Below are 19,465 nucleotides of genomic sequence, written 5' to 3'. Positions count from 1 at the left end.
AGGATTAGTTTTTGAACTTAAATGGTTTGTTGCAATCGGTTTCCTCAAATGGTTTTAGTTACTTTAACTTTTTAGGTTTTACAGTGTATAGACCCTTTATACGTTTCCAGGTTTCTCAGTAGCGAAAGGCGTCATAGTTGGGTAAACTTAGAGCGCAGTGAATCGAAGAGTACAACAACAACAACAACAAAAATCACAACCCTATTCGCTGAAATAATAAAAGAAAAACGCTACAATGGTGTTATCAAGACTTTCAGAAAAAGTAAAAAAAAAATGGTGCGAGACAAGTGGTGCAGACAGAAGAGAAAATAACATCAAATTTACTCTCAGCACCATAGACGCTGCATTAGAAACACCTTGCAAGCGGTAATGAATTTTTTTGCAATTTGACACAAAGATGATATAATATATTCATAAATACATATAAATGTTCGTATGTTTTTTTTTTCAACTTTCAGGGATTTAAGAGTATGATGTCTGTTAAACATGTCATAACAATCTTGTGAAAATGATTCATAGAGTAATAGAATGTTTTGAATTTCAATAGGGCCTCATACCTGGAATTGCTTAGAGCCCCTGAATCACTAAGTATGCCCCTGGTGATGCTCCATATATTCTCACTATGTACATGCATCAAATATAACAAAATAAACATGTGCAGCCTATTTTGTATAAAGCAGGGATGCCCAAAGAAGAGCCTGTGGGACAAAGTTGCAACCTTTGATTTGGCCCACCATGGATGGAGTGCTGGGGCGAATGAATTTAACACAGATTTCAGAGATCGTCATCACCTTATTTGTTTGTTGCTGTTTTATTGTTTCAATGAAATGTTGTAAATTAATCAGATTTTTTTCAAATATAAATACTGTCACTAGACGGATGGAGGACTATACAGATGACATTAACGAGCAAATCAAGGTAAAAACTAGTGTAATTCTGTTATAAATTACTTTGTTTTGTTTCATATAAAATACTGTATTAGTTCATGTAAAGCAATGTTTAATAGTCATTTTTAAACATTATTAAATAAATTAGGAAATTACCAATGGCAACCGTGTTTACCTTTGTCCCACTAGCCTCAATCAAGTTTGGGTTTTAAACCCTTCATAAGAACACGTTTGGGCACCCCTGGTCTTAAGCTTCACCAAACTCACTAAAAATGTGATTTCTGGCCATTCTTTCTAATGTCATTCACAACAAGCCTCCCCCTGAAGCCCCCTGCTGTCACACGCCAGACCGACATCAAAGGGGGGGACATGCAGCCCTCTGATAAAGCCCCAAAACTTGGTCTTCAGACAGCCAGGAGGCAGAGAGCCGCGGGTGTCCTTCTCTGACGGTCTGAGAGCCGTGACATGGAAGCAGAACTGAAGGCACAACTGAGAGGATCTGCTGGGTTACTCATCAAACTCAGCGCACGTACATGGTCGCCCACGACTCGACTATCTATCTACACTGCGCCTACAGGGCCTGTTCTGCACACAGACACAGGGAGAGGTGTTAAAAAGACACTTCACACACACAGCAAAAGCCACTGCATTGCTGCAACAGGAAACGTCGAGGCCTTTTTTCTGAAAGTTGAGGAAGTGAGCGCGCAGTGATGAGCAGGAATTTCTCGCGCTGGGTGCGACAGACTTCTTGATTTCTGGCTGTGAGGCGGAAAATAATATAGTGTATCCTCGCTTATAATGCATGTAACGTTAGTAATACATCAACATGTCGTGATAAGTGCTTGGCGTTGTCGCGAGTACATAAATAAACCAGCCACAACTTGAGACCAACAAGATAACAGCAGATCGCAGCTGATAATAGCGACTAAATGCAACACTCCTACGCGATTTCAGTTGCATTTGCTTTCCTATGGTGTCCAAGAGCAGGACGGAGGGCTGGTGAATCGTGCTGGTCAGTCACCCCACCCTGGCCGAAGTACAGGAGATGTCCAGTGATCATGTTTTAGGAGCGTTTGCTTCGAGTGCCTATGCATGTACACATCTTATGGGCTACAAACGAACGAGCTCAAATGCACTACTGGCTCCCCAAGACATCCCTCCAGCCTGGGAGGTTTGCAGGGATTGTTCATTCTCGGGTGGGATGTTAGTACACAGTATCGTGACTTCAAAATAAGAAGTCAGAGCCTGAATTGAACCTGCGCTGTAAACTGTCTCTCTTACCTGGTCCCCGCCTTGTCGCCCATCTCCGCAGGCCGTTTCCTTCAGTAAAGGCTGGACACTTTGTAAGGGATGTTTCACAGAGACGAGACCTCGAATAAAGCGTTCCTCCTTTCCTCAATCAGTGCCAGTCTTGCAGGGTAGTTTCCGCAGCCCTGAGACGGAAGCCTCACTCGCCCCACTCCGCTCGCTGCTGCCGCTTCAGACAGCAAGCAACTGGGCTTTGGCCTGGGCGTTTGACAGGCAGAGCGAGTAGCCAATCACGAGCGGAGAATCTTCTACCGTCATCAGGCGGGTCATGATATCCGCCCACTTTGCCCAGGGGACCACCAATCAGAGATATGGTTGAGAAAGAACTTGTGCTGCTTTGGTACACACACATACACACACTACAAGGAAAAACTCAAACATTTGCATATTTACGTGTATCATATGGCGTATGTTCCGCGTTCTCGGGGGGAACGGCGAACTAGTGTTTGTAATGTATTTGACGGATTTGGAGTGCTCGCGCGTTTTCATCCTAATGTCAACCACAAAAATGATATCTCTGAAGGAAGTCCATTAAAATGTCAGAATGATGAGGCGAATGACATTACGCGGGATCAACAGACTGCAAAAACGTCTTAAACTACATTTTGTGAGGTGATGGTAATATTTCTCCTAGATAAACTAATACAGAGTTCGTTTAAGACTGAATATGACTCCCGTCTAATTTCAGTGTGTCACTAATGTCATTTTCCACAAGATTCCCATCATGGCATTATGTAACGCGCCCATGAACTCTCCTACTATAAAAGAGCCTTGCGCCATCTAGCGACCATCCAGAGAAAGGTAAACAACATCCACATACATATCGGAATATTCCTTTAGGCGACACATAAATAAATAAACAGCAGTAGTAACCTAGCTGCTGTTGATTACATATTTACAGTGATGAACTGTCTTAAAATGTTTTTTTATTGACATTAATCGAAGAATGTTTAATATCCATGACACTTTTTACTGGACAAGTTTCTTTAGATTGGGGTGCCCAAACATTTTAGTTTAAAGAGCCAAAAACCAAATATCATTGAATGCTTTGAGCTAAATGTAAATATACCAAAATTTATTACTTTAAAGTTGCCATGTGTCATTTCCTTGTATTTAATAATATTTCAAAATAAACACAAAACATGGCTTTAAATTGTATTAACTATTGCAGTATAACTTGTTAAATTATAACTTACTGCAATAAAAACAAACAATCACTTTTATAACACAGTGGAGTTCAATGCTGAATACACTGTTCAAGCAGAATCTGCCTTTGACTTGATTTTCCCAAAAGGCGTATTATTGGGTGACTGTGTACATTTAAACAGAATTTCATTAGTTTACAGCAGGGGTGTCCAAACTGAGTTTAGTCCCAACTTGCCTCAACACACCTGCCAGGACGTTTCTAGTATATACAGAAAATCTGCAGTCACACTGCACTTTTCTCCCCGTAGACTTTCATTCATACACACGCCAAGGCGTCAGACTGGAAACACAAGGTCGTGCGGCAAGTTTCGCAGTTCGCTGCGTTGGAAAGTTTAAGCTTGGTGAACTTTGACCTGCAAAATCGCATCACTTGACTGCGTGAGACCAATCAAGGATCAAAATATGACCTCTCTGGAATGAAATTTAAAACATGGAGCAATCGCTCGTTTTTTTTAACGTCTAATCATCTCGTTTAATCCCACCCCTTTTCGCAGTGCTGTACGACAGAATTTCGCATGCAAACTCTATTGTGACTGTGTCATAAGATCTTGATTAGCTGGTTCAGGTGTGTTTGATTAGGATTTGAGCAAAACTCTCTAGGAAACCGGCCCTCCAGGACTGAGTTCGGACACCCCTGGTTTACAGCACTTAATTGAACATTTTAATTTCAGTTAGCTTTTAACATAAAAACAAACAAACAAACAAAGAATTACATTAAATTTGACCTGACAAACTCGAAACCATCTCCATCATTCTCAGATGGCATTGTGGGCCAAATCAAAGGGTTAACATGGGCCAACGTTGGCCCACGGGCCCTAGTTTGGGCATCTCTGCTTTAGATTGTCTTCACACTACAAAATTAATAGTTCTTTGGAGAACCCTAAAATGACTTTGCAGAACAATGCACTTAGGGGCGACTTAACCAATAAGCAAGGTAAGCAGCCGCTTTGGGCCCAGGGGAATTATGGGCCCCCCATTAGGGGCCCCCAACCAATACTAAAAAGCCTATATTAATCATATTTTATAAATTTTTTATCATATGTTTTGAAATCTGTCTATGAATGTTAAAGATTTTAACGTTATTTTATTCTTTTAATTCTATTTATTATTTTTTTATGTTGCTATTCTGTATGTCGTTGTCTATGTGTTAAAATAAATCAGCAGAGCCTATATTAAAATGCAGTATTTAAATGAGGTGGTTTGTTAGCCCAATGCTCAACCACCCCGCCCCCCCCCCCCCCCCCCCCCCAACTAGGAGAACCAGAACATACACTACAGACACCTTACCCAATTCTCCTACAGCAATCAAAACCATTGGAATCATTATTTAGTTTAAGGCACCTTAAATCATTCCCCCTCCAATTGTTCAGTCTTTTAAATATAAAACATTAAAATGAAAAGTGGAGTAGAAATGTTTAGAATATACAGTATTCTAGCCATAGTTTAATTATCCATACTTGTCAAAGTGACTCATGCTGGCATCCTATATATTCTTTGTCTGTTTCCAGAAAAACAACACACAAATAAAAACGTTTCAATTTAATTGCAAACCTCAAACATATAAAATGAAAATCATAGATACAGATAAGTACAGATTTATCATCAGCATTGTGTCTTACTTTATATTCAACCAAAACATGAGAATCAAACTAGAGATGCACGATATATCAGCGACCAAATCAACATTGGCCAATTTTTTTGTTCAGATATTTCTTTTTTTACGAGTGCTCATACTTGTTTTCCGCTAACGTTTGACCACATTTTACACAAATCTGTACTTTTATACATATATATATATATAGTGCATTCCTAGATCACACAACAGTTAATATTTATAGGGAAGATAATATAAATACCTTTCCTATACTGATCTCGGATGTGCTAATAATAATAAACGACATATAGCGCACCCGCCTGCAACAAAACTAACCAACGTGCTGGTGGCAACTGCTCTTTTTTGCACTGATTTTCTTTTTTCCTAAAACTGGACAAGAATGACGGCTTCAGCATGAAATGTCTGATATCGGCGCACAGTTACCAAACTATGACACCTTTCCACATGCAACACACCACAATCATAAACGATATCTACTCAACCATATACAGAGCTACGCACTCTTAAACTGAAAAGGAAAAATAGAAGGGATTTACAAATGTATGGTGTTACTTGTTTGAAGGCCTTTTTGTTATACAATTGGTAAAAGCATACAAACATGGGCTAGGAAGACACCGGGCTACGGTGATGAAGTGAGGTCTTCACATGCTCTCACACACACACGAAGCTGGAGGTCAAAAACGGTGGTTTTTCGGTCTCTAACCAACAGCACACGAAACATTCCACCTCTATTAAAACAACAACGGGGCTATGAAAGACCACCAGTGTATTCCGTATCTACTGGGGAAATAGGTATCATAATTGTAACACACACACACACGCACACACACTGAGAGAAATAAAAATGAGTCTATTCGTCGTCGTCATATTCGTCATCATCCTCTTCCTCTTCTTCGTCTTCCTCGTCATCTTCTTCATCGTCCATGTTGCTCTTCATCATGGGTTTGGGAGGCATACAGTTAGCCATTGGCATCCCCATGCCCATGGAAACACCTCCGGCCTTGCTCTTCGTCTTGTAGTCCGCAACATCCTGCATGAAAATGCAAATTTTGTAAAATTTGCTGCGATTTTCAATATGCTGCATGGAGGATGGAAGTATGGAGACATGCCTTTTGGTACTTGTCCTTCAGCTTGTTGGCTTTCATCAAGAAGGGTTGTTTGTTAGCATCTGTGAGGCCATTCCACATCTCGCCCAGTTTTTTGGCCACATCTCCGATGCCCAGGCTGGGATACTGAGCCTTGATTTGAGGACGATGTTCAGAGCAGAACAGGAAAAATCCAGAGCTGTTGATCAATAGAGATCGGAAAGTTCAACAATGATTGTGTATGAGCAATAACACTCATTTTAAAACTACGAAAATTATTTAATTATAGCTTTTTATTATTGTTATTCATTACCAAACTACAGAAAGGCAATATAACATTTAACCCCCACTCTTAGTACATATTTAAAATGTTAAAACATCAATAAACAGGATAATTAAAGGAACTTTTTATCAACTTTTAGATAAATTTATAGGGGGCGACGCGTTGCGCTGTGGGTAGCGCAATCGCCTTACAGCAAGTAGGTTGCTGTTTCGGGCCTTGGCTGTGTCAGTAGGCATTTCTGTATGGACTTTGCATGTTCTCCCCGTGTTTGTGTGGGTTTCCTCCGGGTGCTCCGGTTTCAAGTACAAAGACATACATTATAGGTGAATTGGGAAGGCTAAATTGTCCTTGGTGTATGTGTGTGAATGGGAGTGTTTCCCAGTGATGGGTTACAGCTGGAAGGGCATCGGCTGCATAAAACATGTGCTGGATGAGTTCATTTCGCTGTAGTGACCCCAGATTAATAAAGGGATTAAGCTGAAAAGAAAATATTAAATTTATAAAGAGCTTTCCTATTCTGTAAACAAACTGATGACTAATAAATTCAAACCCTAATTTTAATTATTTATCAAGAAAAACTATTTAAACTCCTACATAATATTTGATTTAAATTGAGGTTTTAAAAACTGATCATTTTTAGAATATAAAACAAAATAACAATTAGAAACCCTGTCATAATTTTTAAAATCATTTATTTAATTATCTAAATCAGCAAGAACTACAAAATACATAAGTAAAATTATAGCATTTTTATTTTGCTAATTTACCTTAATTATACCCCCAAAAATGCAATTTGTCAATTATTTAATTAATAAAGTAATCATTTATTTTTATTTATTTATTTATGCATAATAAAATGTAAGGATATTAAAAGAAACCGGTCTTATACATGGTTTAACTAAAGTAACATTATTTAATTTATTTGAATAAAATGAAAATGGAAGGGCATCAGCTGCATGAAACATATGGTGGAATAGTTGGTGGTTCATTCTGCTGTGGTGTCCCCTGATAAATCAGAGACTAAGCCGATGGAAATTTAATAAATAAAATAAAAATCATTTAAAATATTCTACTTAACTACCTGTAAATATGTATGTATATAATATGTAGATAAGTTCTATAGTTTTAAACCACTACATAAACTACAATTGCTAGTATGTAACTCAAAAACTGAACTGAAGCCCTTTCTGGCAGCATCAAATTAACAAAATATTTTTTGTAATAACTAGACATGGTCATTTTTGATAATATACTCACGGTGGTCTCTTGGGGGCATTGGGATCCTTCTTTTTGCCTCTCTTTCCTGGCATGTAATGCATCATCTCCTGATCATAACGCACCTTATCTTGTTTGGCCATGTCTTCAAACCGGGATTTCTCTTTATCAGTCATCGCCTGCGCAACAAAATCAAGACACCTTTGCACTGAGAACATGAATCTACCCCCATGTTGCATTATTTACATTATTATTTATATAATAATTTAAGTGACATAATATCAGAAATGTCATTGTAATCTAACCTTCCACCTTCCGGAGCATCTTTTGGAGAACTCCGAAAAGCTGACCGGAATCTCAGGACTTTTCTTCTTGTGCTCCTCTCGGCAAGTCTGAACGAAATAGGCATAAGCAGACATCTTGCCCTTGGGCTTCCTGGGGTCCCCTTTCGCCATTTTCGTAAGAAGAGAGGGACCAAAGTCTACTGGAGTCTTCTCTTGTGTTGTGATTTGATCTAAATGATAGAAAATAAAGAGCATGAAACAACCTTTTACCTCTTAAGGTGCAACTGTTAAAAATGTATTTTGATTTATTATGTTATTTTATTTTACATGGTGCATCATTTCTAAAAGCAGAAGGGTGCAGGGCTTATTAAACTAAGATGATGCACAAAGGGAATTCCAGACCCGTCCTTCTCATGTGGGGGGATGTGAACTGATTATTAATGAGACTGATTGATGTTCACTGCCCTTTTTTAGGAGAAAATATACTATGCCACTGCTATATTCTTTGTGGCCGCCGTGCAATAGTAGTCAGCAATGCATCTTTTATTGCAAAAGTTTGGACTAGCCATGTATTGCCTTCATACACATTCTAGGTTATATATCAACGCACTTGGTCATGGTTGGTGGGGGCCTATAAAAGTGGCTACTAAAACCCAGAAATACTTTTAGTATTAAAATTATTATTTGTCACAAGAATGCATCCTCATGACAGAAACTGCTCTTTATTTTGATTAAACATTATAAAATTTTCATTTGAAGCCAGTCACTGCTCTTGGTTTAAAACTATTGAATTGCAGCGTTCTGCCTGTTTACAAGCATATAGATGCTGTTATATATAGCAGCTGCTATAAGCTCTGGCTTGCGCTGCTGTTCTTCATTCATTAAAATGGCTTCTTTGCGGAGCGAGCAAACAGATGGGTTGACCGTGCAACAAAGCAATACACACCCCCTCGCGTTTAAAAGGCGATTCTAGCGAGCACGAAGCTTTAACGACAAGAAAAACATGTTTATTAGCTAAAACAAAGGTTACACTTTTAGTTTGTAATAGCTGCAAAATGCTGTCAGGTCGCGTTTTGGCGTATTTAACTGTTTTTCTAAGTTGTCGCTTGGCGCAGTGCTGCCTGCCTTAACAAAGACTACAGCCAGCCATTGCCTATGCGAGTCTATCCAGAGCGACTGTCAAGCTGGAAAAGAGGATAAATGGCTATTCAGCGTTTTTATTTTAATACTAAGAGATAGAGATAGACATTCCAGAGCGAAAACGAAAGGAAAGAGCGGTTTTGCACGCAAAACAAACGTTTTCTGTGTTAAATGATTCCGTCCTTGCTGCGTGAAGGAATAGCTGTTCGTCAATGGTCTCAATCGCCAGCCATTTTAATACACGGCGAGCGCGCTTGTTTAAGTTGGAAGAGAAAAAACGCAAAAATACATTTCCTATTCGGTTAGAGCTTTGAGGTTCATATTTTAGGATAGAGAGAAAATAATAATAGCATAAGCGAATGATTGCGAGGATACTTTTTTAATTTACGCGAAGATGTCATCGAAATCGGTCTGCATAGAAGAAGCAGGGTGGTTCATAGACAGGACACGGCGAGCCATATTCAGCAGCGATGCGCGTGAAGAATACAGTCCAATACAAATCAGTTTAATAACTTTTAATCTTTCAGGAAAAAATAAGACATTATAAGCATTAATATCAGCAAGGCTAGAAAAATACATTGGACTTCTTTTTTAAAAACAGTTTTATCTTCTTTCCACACATTTCTGCAATTTATATTAAAAAATCACAAACACTATATAAAGACAAAACGCAGATATTAGCAAACAAACTGCAAATATACAAAACTCCTTCTTGACCTTCACATGTAAATAAATAATTATCAAAAATGCATTTATTTTGCTTTTAGTGAATAAATGCTATTTTAACATTTTGCATATATATATTTTGGAAAATATCAAAGTGCATAAAATTAAACATTTCATGTGAATATGAATGAAATGAGCAGTGTTGAAAATGAGACGGTTTTCCGTACCTGTGTTGTTGACTTGATTGAAATCTCGCCACTGTCTTCCCCTCTCTCTCCTCTTTAAAGCCCATGCGCTGAGCCTCGCGCTAGCTCAACACGAGACCGGCCTGATTGGCTACGCAGTCTCGCCGATTCAAAACAACCTCCATTCCTCGCCATTGGGCCGCGCTACACGCACATCAAGCGCCCCTTCTTCCAGATTGGTCCTGGCTTGGGTTTTCGTATGCCCAGCCTCTGCACTTTTGGAGGATGCCTAGTGAACTTACACTGAACAACTCTAGGCTTCGAGTCTGGTTAGAGCTGTGAGGTTAGTGCTCATAAATGATACACTGTTAACAGGGTTTTTGACCATGTTTAGAACTTTCCTTCATCCAAATACATATAATACAGTAATAATCATGGGTTCTTTAAAGTAAATATAACCACAATTGTGTGATTCTAGTTCCTTAAGGACCTAAATTACTTTTAGATTTTTTGTCACATGCAGTTATTAGGTTTATAACTACAACATATTATTATTGTTATTATTATTATTATTATTGAATCACTCTAAAGTGAATATGGGAGAAATAAGATTCACATATCATCACAGACAGATCATGTGCCTATCAAGTAGTAAAACAAAACAATACTCTTATACAAGTAGCACACAAAATCAAGGTGGAAGGCCAAGCTCATATGGAAATCTGATATACATAAATTAGGGCAGCATGATATTGGAAAAATCTGACTTTGCGATATTTAGTTTTACTGGGATATATATTGTGATATAGATAAAATTTTACCAGATTATTTGAATAGCTTTATTTGGGAAAATGTCATTAATTTAGATCAACTAGAATGATTATGCAGTGGATCTGCATAAATTATACTAGGTTACAAGTAAAAACTAATAAATGAACAGTGCTTTATGCTTTTCTTTTGAGTCTAGCAGCATTCAAGTTCTGAAATCCAACAATCAAATGTAAAATAACAAGGTCATCATTGTATAAATAATAAAAAAATATATATATAATATTTATTAATATCCGTATCTTTTAAACGTTAATAAAAAATTATCCTGTGATGTTACTATTTCAGATAAACATATTGCGATATCAATGCTCAAACGATGTGTTGTTCAGCCCTAGCATGAACATACAGTTAAAGTCAAAATTATTAGTCCTCCAGTGAAATGTAAATTATTTTTTCAATATTTTATTACGCAGAGAAGACTTTTTAACAGATTTTTAAACATAATAGATTTAATAAACTATAAAAAATATAATAATTTATAATAATTAAATTCTCTTGTCTTTGCCACAATGACAGTACTTAATTTATTACTAGTAATTTTAAAAGATATAGTATTCAAGTGCAATTAAAGGACTAATTAAGGTTAATTAAGTAGGCAGGTTAGGTTATAATTAGGCAAGTGACTGGACAACAGTGATTTGTTCTGTATTCAATCCAAAAAAAATAAAACATTTTGAGGGGCTAATAATATTCACCTTAAAAAATCATTTAAAGATAAATTATTCCAGCCAAACCAAATGAAAATAAATTCTCTAGGAGAAATAATATATTATCGGAAATACTGTGACAATTTCTCTGCTGTGTGAAATATCATTTGGGAAATATTTGAAAAATAATTAAAGTTTTACTTACAATTTTGTCTTTAACTATAAAGTTATTGCTAATATAGTATATTTGAACATATACAGTATGTTCATGATTGTAATTTCAATGGTTGAAAGGATATGTATAAATTTTTGTAATGTTTTGAAGTGTTTTTTGCATATATTTTTAAAAACGTGTATGTCATACAATTGAAGTCAGAATTATTAGTCCCTCTTTGAATTGTTTTTTTCTTTTTTAAATATTTAGGCTGGCTTGTGTAGCAAGCCAGACTATTGTTATCCTATTTTTCTTCTGAGACTAAAAATTAAACTCTATCTCCTCCTAGAGCTTTCGAGCTATGACCACCAAACTCACACCAGACCTCCAAACTGGTCTGACTCGGGTTGCTATATCTTTTCGGACTTATCCGATTTTCGGTTTGTCCGAAAAACATCCCTGGACCGTCAGAAAAATCCCATTGACTTAACATTGCACCAAACTTTGTGAGCTCATAACTCTACATCAGACTGTCGCACAGACTTCTAACTGGGCTCATTTAACTCAGACTACCAAACTACCAATAACTGATGAACTTTTGACTTGCTAGCCACACCTCTAACAACCAGATACGGCACCCTAGCAACGGTCCCATAGACTGCCATTATAGAGGTTCAGATTGATATCGTCATGCTGCAGTGTGATAGAGACATGGGTGTTGCTTTTAACTGTTCATACTGGCAAGAAGCTTTGATACATCATCAGTCTAATCTGTCAATCAACTCCATAGCAACAAAAGAGACTAACCTAGCAACTATATAACAGCAGCTATATCTCAGTTTCAGAATATCGTAGAGAAGCGGGGGTTGGCTTGTTTGACTTATGCTAGCCCACTATCTATCTATCTATCTATCTATCTATCTATCTATCTATCTATCTATCTATCTATCTATCTATCTATCTATCTATCTATCTATCTATCTATCTATCTATCTATCTATCTATCTATCATCTATCTATCATCTATCTATCTATCTATCTATCTATCTATCTATCTATCTATCTATCTATCTATCTATCTATCTATCTATCTATCTATCTATTTATCTTTTCATACTTTTTAAAACTGTTTAAACTAAATAAACTATTACCATCAGGAGTTCACAAGCCAGCCTCAAAGTTTGTCCTCAAACTTTAAGAATCTAGTTACTAAATGATATTTAACAGAGCGAGGACATTTTTACAGTATGTCTGCTAATATTTTTTCTTCTTGAGAAAGTCTTATTTGTTTTATTTCGGCTAGAATAAAAGTTTTTTTTTTTAATTAAAATCATTATTACACCATCATTACACAATAACTTGCCTAATTTCCCTAATTGCCTAGTTAACTTAATTAGTTAAGCCTTTTAATGTCACTTTAAGCTGTTAAGAAGTGTCTTGAAAAATATCTAGTCAAATATTATTTACTCATCATGGCAAAGATAAAATAAATCAGTTATTAAAACTATTATGTTTAGAAATGTGTTGAAAAAATCTTCTCCGTTAAACAGAAATTGGGCAAAAAAATAAACAAGGGGGCTAATAATTCTGACTTCAGCTGTATATAACTTGCCATATTTGAGAATTCTTATAGCTGATATTAGGTAAAGCTAAGTTTGTTAGTACCAGTTTGGACCCTCCTTTGCCTTCAGAGCTGCGGTGATTCTTTGTGGAATAGATTCTACAAAGTGCTGGAAACATTCCTTAGAGATTTTGGTCTAAATTGAGGTGACAGCTTGAAGCATTTGCTGCTGATTTGTCAGCTGCACATCCGCAATGTGAATCTCCTGTTCCAGTAAATCCCAAAGGTGCTCTATATGATTGGGATCTGACTGTGGAGGCCATTTGAACTCACTTTCATGTTCAAGAAACCAGTTTGAGATGATTTGAGCTTTGTGACACCTTGTAATGCTTTAAGTATCGATGGGTGGCTGTTGTGGTCATAAAGGGATGGAAACGGTCTGCAATAAAATTGTAGTGGACTGTGATGTTTAAAGAGACAGTTCACTCAAAACTGAAAATTTTGTGATAATTTAGTCACCCTTTTCTTGTCACAAACCTGTGTGGGTTTCTTCTTTTCTGTTGAACACAAATGAAAATTTTCTGAAAAATGGTGGAAACCAACATTGACTTCCATATTTCCTTTTCCTACTATGCAAGTCAATGGTGACCATTTTCCAAAAAATTTAAAAAAAAAGAAGCTCAAAAAGGTTTAAGATCACTTGAGGGTGAGTAATTCTTCCTTTTAAGGGTAAACTAACTCTTTAATTTAGTACTACTGGGCCAAAAGTGTGATAAAGTGAAGTATTTTCATACAAGTACACAAACAGCAGCCTAAATCATTCTATGCTTTCATCCTCACGCCAAATTCTGACCATATACCACCCAACCACCAGAGCAGAAATGAGAGAATAATCAGGATAATTTTTTCAATCTTCTATTACCCCATTTAAATGAATTGCCACAGTCTTCTGCTTCTGCAGCTTATCTGCTTCAAACATTGTGTTTTGTGATCAGTTTGATTTGTTCTGCACACAGTTGTAACAAGAAACCATTTAAGTTACTGTTGGCTTTGGTCATTCTCCTTTAACCATGTTTGCCTACAATACTGCTGCTTATTGGTCATTTTCTTTTTTTAAACATTCTCTGTAGTACCTAGAGATGGTTGTGCTAGAAAATCCCAGCAGATTAGCAGTTTCTGAGATACCTAGACCAGCACATCTTTACCAACAACCATCTTCCTTTGCCATTCTAATGCTTGGTTTAAATCCCTTGTGAAATGTAACTATTGTTTTGCCACAAAACTAACTAACTAACTAACTAACTAACTAACTAACTAACTAACTAACTAACTAACTAACTAACTAACTAACTAAATAAATAAATAAATAAATATGTTTCATACAGGAATCATAGTTTAACCATGACATTTAAAATAAAACTGTGGTAATGCAAATGGTGATCAATGCATCAAAAAGGTGTTACTACACATTTACTATATTAAAAAAGCTAACATTTTGTAAAGATCAGCAGATCCTCTTGAACTTGCCTATGTAAATGCGCCATATACACTCAAAAAAAAAGACTTTCACTGCTTGTTTTCTGCTTATTTAAAATGAAACAACACAATAATTAAGGATTTTTAGGAACAATTTAATAGTTTTACGTTCAATCCATTTAAAGTTTCTTACAGTGCATGAGTATATGTAAATTACACATTATAAAGTAATGCTTAAATGAGTTGTTGCCGTGTGATTAATTAGTAGATATAGCACTGGTGTACCTAATAAAGTGTCAACTGAATGCAGCTTTCTCATCTTTGTTTATCTCACACATCTGTAGAAGCAGATGTTAGGCACTGGAGGCCTCTGGCAGATGGTTTATATATAGATGGTTTTATATTTTGTCTGCGTTTTAAGAGTACACACTGTGAGATATTTCAGATGAGGTGCATGAAAACAAATTTACCAGCACATAAAGCAGCCTGCAAGGGCAAATCGTTTGTGGATGCACCAGGGAGACATTTGTCCTGTTATGATGTACTATATACAAGGTGTACTTTCTTTGCTATGATTTCAAAGGCTATGGCAGACAGTAATAATCCCATTTTGTTTTATACTGTACTACATTTTTTTATGATAGATGTCTTCAGTGTTGAACCTGAAAATAGCAAGACCAACAAAATTTGGTGCTTCATTCAAGACATAAAACAGATTTTTTGACTCTTCTCACAGGATGCACTTGTATAGCCTATACTTTTCTTCCAGCTTTATGCTGCCCAATGAAATTCCCGAAACATTCATCAAAATCCCTTTTTTACCTGGCAAGCAATGCAAAACATGAATTACAGCACATATCTTCCTGTTTTGTAAGAATTATGTCAGTGTGCCACTACAGGGTTGCTAAGTGTGCCACATCAAAGTGCTGTTACATCTACAGTTAAAATAGGCTTTCAGACTAGAAATGTGTCCTAAATATTCACTCACTGGCCACTTTATTAGGTATACCTTACTAATACCGGACCCACTTTTGCCTTCAGGACTGCCTTAATCCTTCATGGCATAGATTCAACAAGGGACTGGAAATATTCCTCTGAGATTTTGGTCCATATTGACAGGATAGCATCACACAATTGCTGCAGATTTGTTGGCTGCACATCCATGATACGAAACTCCTGTTTCACCACATCCCAAAGGTGCTCTATTGGATTGAAATCTGGTGACTGTGGAGGCCATTTGAGTACAGAGAACTCATTGCCATGTTCAAGAAACCAGTCTGAGTTTGCATTATACTGCTGGAAGTAGCCATCAGAAGATGGGTATACTGTGGTCATACAGGGATGGAGATTATCAGCAACAATACTCAGGTAGGCTGTGGCGTTGACACGATGCTCAATTGGTACTAATGGGCCCAAAGTGTGCCAAGGAAATATCCCACAAACCATTACACCACCACCAACACCAGCCTGAACTGTTAATTCAAGGCAGGACGGATCCATGCTTTCATGCTGTTGATGCCAAATTCTGACCCTACCATCTGAATGTCGCAGCAGAAATTGAGACTCATCCGACCAGGCAACGTTTTTCCAATCTTCTATTGTCCAATTTTGGTGAGCCTGTGTGAATTGTTGCCTCAGTTTCCTGTTCTTAGCTGACAGGAGTGGCACCCGGTGTGGTCATCTGCTGGTGTAGCCCATCCGCCTCAAGGTTCAACGTGTTGTGCATTCAAAGCTGCTCTTGGTGTGTATTGAGTGATTATTTAAGTTAATGTTGACTTTCTATCAGCTTGAACCAGTCTAGTCATTCTCTGCTGACTTCTGCCATCAACAAGGCATTTGCGCCCACAGAACTCCAGCTCACTGGATTGATTTTATTTTTCAGACCATTTTCTGTAAATGTTTAAGGTTTCTGAAATACTCAGACCAGTATGTCTGGCACCTACAACCATACCAAGTTTAAAGGCACTTAAATCGTACTTCTTAACTATGAACAATAACTTCATAATAGGCAGGTAATAAGCCAGTGGTTACTAGCATAAATAGTGACCTAACTTAAGTGTTACCAAAAATCTTAATCCTGTCATCACACAACTGTTTGAGTTTCATTCTTCCAAAGAAAATGTTTCACCTCAGAAAGCAGTGACCATTGGGTTCCATAGTATTTTTGTTTCCTACTATCGAAATCAATGATAACAGGATTTTAGCTTTCTTCAGCTATCTTCTTTTGCATTTAAAAGGAAAAAGAAACCATTTTAAGGAGAGTAAATAGTGAGTACAATTTCACTCTTGGGCAAACTTGGGGTTAATCATGTTTTTATGGATGATGTCAGCAAGCTGATTAGCCATGCTCACACTGATTGGCTGATATGAGAGTGGGGAGGTTCTATCAGATTTATTCATAGAAACATTGTAAAGAGCAAGATAATGTTGCCATGTTCTAGAATATTTCAAATAAAGAATTTAAAATGTAGCTGCACACAGCCACTTGCATGTGTGTTTCATGTAAACATGTATTTCAAGACGATTAGTGGATACAAAATAGTATAATGATGTGTGGGCATAAAAGGCATGGGACTATAACCAGCTTCAAGGTTTACCACTGTTTGGAAAAGTCAAGGTTTTAATACCGCTACGTTAAAATGTTCTGTTATACGGTTCCTAGGGTATATGTAAAGTTTTGTTTTAATGTATTTTTTATATTTCATAAAAAAACTCTGTGTTTTTGAATCTAATGAAGACAGCAGAAGTCAATGATTTATTTGAACTATTTAGCCTGACATGTTTACTGTTCCAAAATATTATACATGTTTCTTAAAATAAAATAAATTGTGTTCGATGGGGAATTTTTGTTGGTCCCAGACATTTAAAAAAAAACATTATACATTTAGAGCAGTAATCACAATACCATGAAATCGTGGTATTTTTATTCTAGGTAATCTTACTGTCAGAAACTTATTCCTGCCCATGCCTAACACTCACACACTACGGCCAATTTAGTTCATCCAATTTACCCACAGTATATTGCATGTCTTTGGACAGTAGGGTAAACCGGAGCACCAGGAGGAAACCTGCATGAACATGGGGAGAAAACTGCATACAAAAATGCCAACTGGCCCAGCTGGTACTCAAACCAGTGACCTTCTTGCTGTGAGGTGACAGTGCTAAACACTGAGCCACCATGCCACCCCCTTTAAAAATAATAATATAGAAAAACAAACAATTTTAGTTATTTAGGAGTTCTCTTCATTACCATAATTTCACATATTTAGGAGCTGGTTTTAGTGCTAAAATGCTTTGTCAAACACCTAGATCAAACGTTTAGGAGTCTTAGAGGCGTTATTTTCAGTATTTAAAATTAGTTAGGAGATTTTAGCCTTAAGTTGTTTTATTAATACAGCCACTGATCTCTATCAACTTTCTAATAACCCAAGTCACATTTAGTCCAGTATTAAAGCAGTTAAGATCATTCCATTTGACTAGTTAAACCAACAGTTCACCAAAAAGTTAATTCAGTCACACTTAGGCTATGCAAGACGTTGATGACTTTTTTTTCTTCAGCAGAACATCAGAGAACATTTACAGCAGAAAATGTGGTCAACTGGTGATTCAGATAATGCAAGTTAATGCTTACCATCCTTTTGTGAGTCGAAAACGGATTTACAGGCAAAACAAAATTAATACCCGTGGCTTTTGTGAATCAAAAAAGGATTTACAGGCAAAACAAAATTAATACCCATGGCTGCAGTAATTACATTGGTCTTATTAAGACAAATGATTGTTGTGTGTAAGAAACTGAACAATAATTACAAGATTATCAGTGATGCACAGCCGCTGAGCATGTTCTTGACAGTCTGACGGCAGAGCTTCCTGTCATATAAGCTCTTACTGTTTGTTTACACTAGAGGATGTGTATGTTGTATTGCTAATCAAAAACGATATTAAAAAATAAGATTAAAAATCTCTTTGGAAAGTGATGCTTAACAGATATTTTATAAATGTTCAAATGGCTCTCTTGAAGCTTGTGTTCTTCAAATCAACAGCACAAGAGGCTCAAAATTACTTTCATAGACTTTTACCTATAATGCAGTGTTGATCTGGTAGAATGACCTTCCCAATTAAATCCAAGTCATTTGCAAGGAGCAGTTAAATCTACTTTTCTCCAACACTTAACTGCAGCAGTATGTGATTGACTTAACATTGCTTTCATCTCTTTTGTGTAAACAAATCAAATCGATTTAATCAAACCATACAAAGTGAGCTACCGGGTAAACAGAAGTCACCAGAAAAGTTGTCCATATGGAGATAGTTAAGTGAGGCAATTGTATTTCATTACAAATCACAGACATTTTAAAAGAGATCCTAATTTGGTGTTGGGGATGAAAATAATCCTTTATTCGTTGTTAATATGTCAATATAAGTAGTATGAAAAGGAACAAAAGCTGTTGGCGTCCACCCTGTTATCATTTATTTTACCTAAACTGCAGTCAAAACATATGTTTAATACATTTTGCGGATTCACAAAATTGTATAGATATGTACATCCTTTTAAAATGAACATTCTTAAATGAATTTTTTGGGGTGAATTTAAACAAAACTGTAAGAGGCTTGGAAACATTCTCCGGGATACAGTAAAACCTAGACTGGTTTTTGTATTTAGTATAGTGACTAAATTAACCTTGGATTGGTATTTAGTAGAGACTGAATTAACTCTGAGAGTTTTAAAAAGTTTCAGCACTGCTATGTTCATGCTTCACAGACAAGGGCATGCCCGGCTTGGGTCAGTTTATTAGGGAAAGAAATGATTGAATAAAAATTAACCAGGGCTGCACCGTAGCGCTGTGGGTAGCACATTCGCCTCCCAGCAAGAAGGTCGCTGGTTCGAGCCTCGGCTGGGTCAGTTGGCATTTCTGTGTGGAGTTTGC

At 36.8% G+C, this 19,465-nt stretch overlaps 2 protein-coding genes across 4 annotated transcripts in view; both read right to left on the bottom strand.

The window, feature by feature from the left end:
• Positions 1–2,363, bottom strand: part of arrb2b (arrestin, beta 2b) — an 82,036-nt gene extending 79,673 nt beyond the window's left edge. The window contains exon 1 of one of the 2 annotated variants that reach the window (XR_015494643.1): positions 2,169–2,363. Coding sequence is in view for 1 of the 2 variants with exons in the window: in NM_201124.1 (NP_957418.1) it covers positions 2,169–2,191 (23 nt within the window). In the remaining variant the exon portion in view is untranslated. 2 annotated transcript variants of the gene reach the window in all.
• A 2,562-nt stretch (positions 2,364–4,925) lies between these two features.
• hmgb3a (high mobility group box 3a) lies at positions 4,926–10,008 on the bottom strand. 2 transcript variants are annotated; one of them, XM_087259626.1, is made up of 6 exons: positions 9,917–10,008; positions 9,725–9,734; positions 7,905–8,090; positions 7,642–7,778; positions 6,126–6,300; positions 4,926–6,046 (listed from the first exon to the last, which is right to left on the bottom strand). In XM_087259626.1, exons 1-6 carry the CDS (start codon positions 9,979–9,981, stop codon positions 5,867–5,869), a joined length of 753 nt encoding a protein of 250 aa, XP_087115752.1. In that variant the 5' UTR covers positions 9,982–10,008; the 3' UTR covers positions 4,926–5,866.
• Positions 10,009–19,465: the final 9,457 nt, after the last annotated feature.

The sequence above is a fragment of the Danio rerio genome, chromosome 7 (genome assembly GCF_052040795.2).
Source record: "Danio rerio strain M-AB ecotype USA chromosome 7, GRCz13ab, whole genome shotgun sequence".
NCBI lineage: Eukaryota > Metazoa > Chordata > Actinopteri > Cypriniformes > Danionidae > Danio > Danio rerio.
The sequence above is the reverse complement of the archived record's forward strand: the minus strand, read 5'-3'. Positions and strand labels throughout refer to the sequence as shown.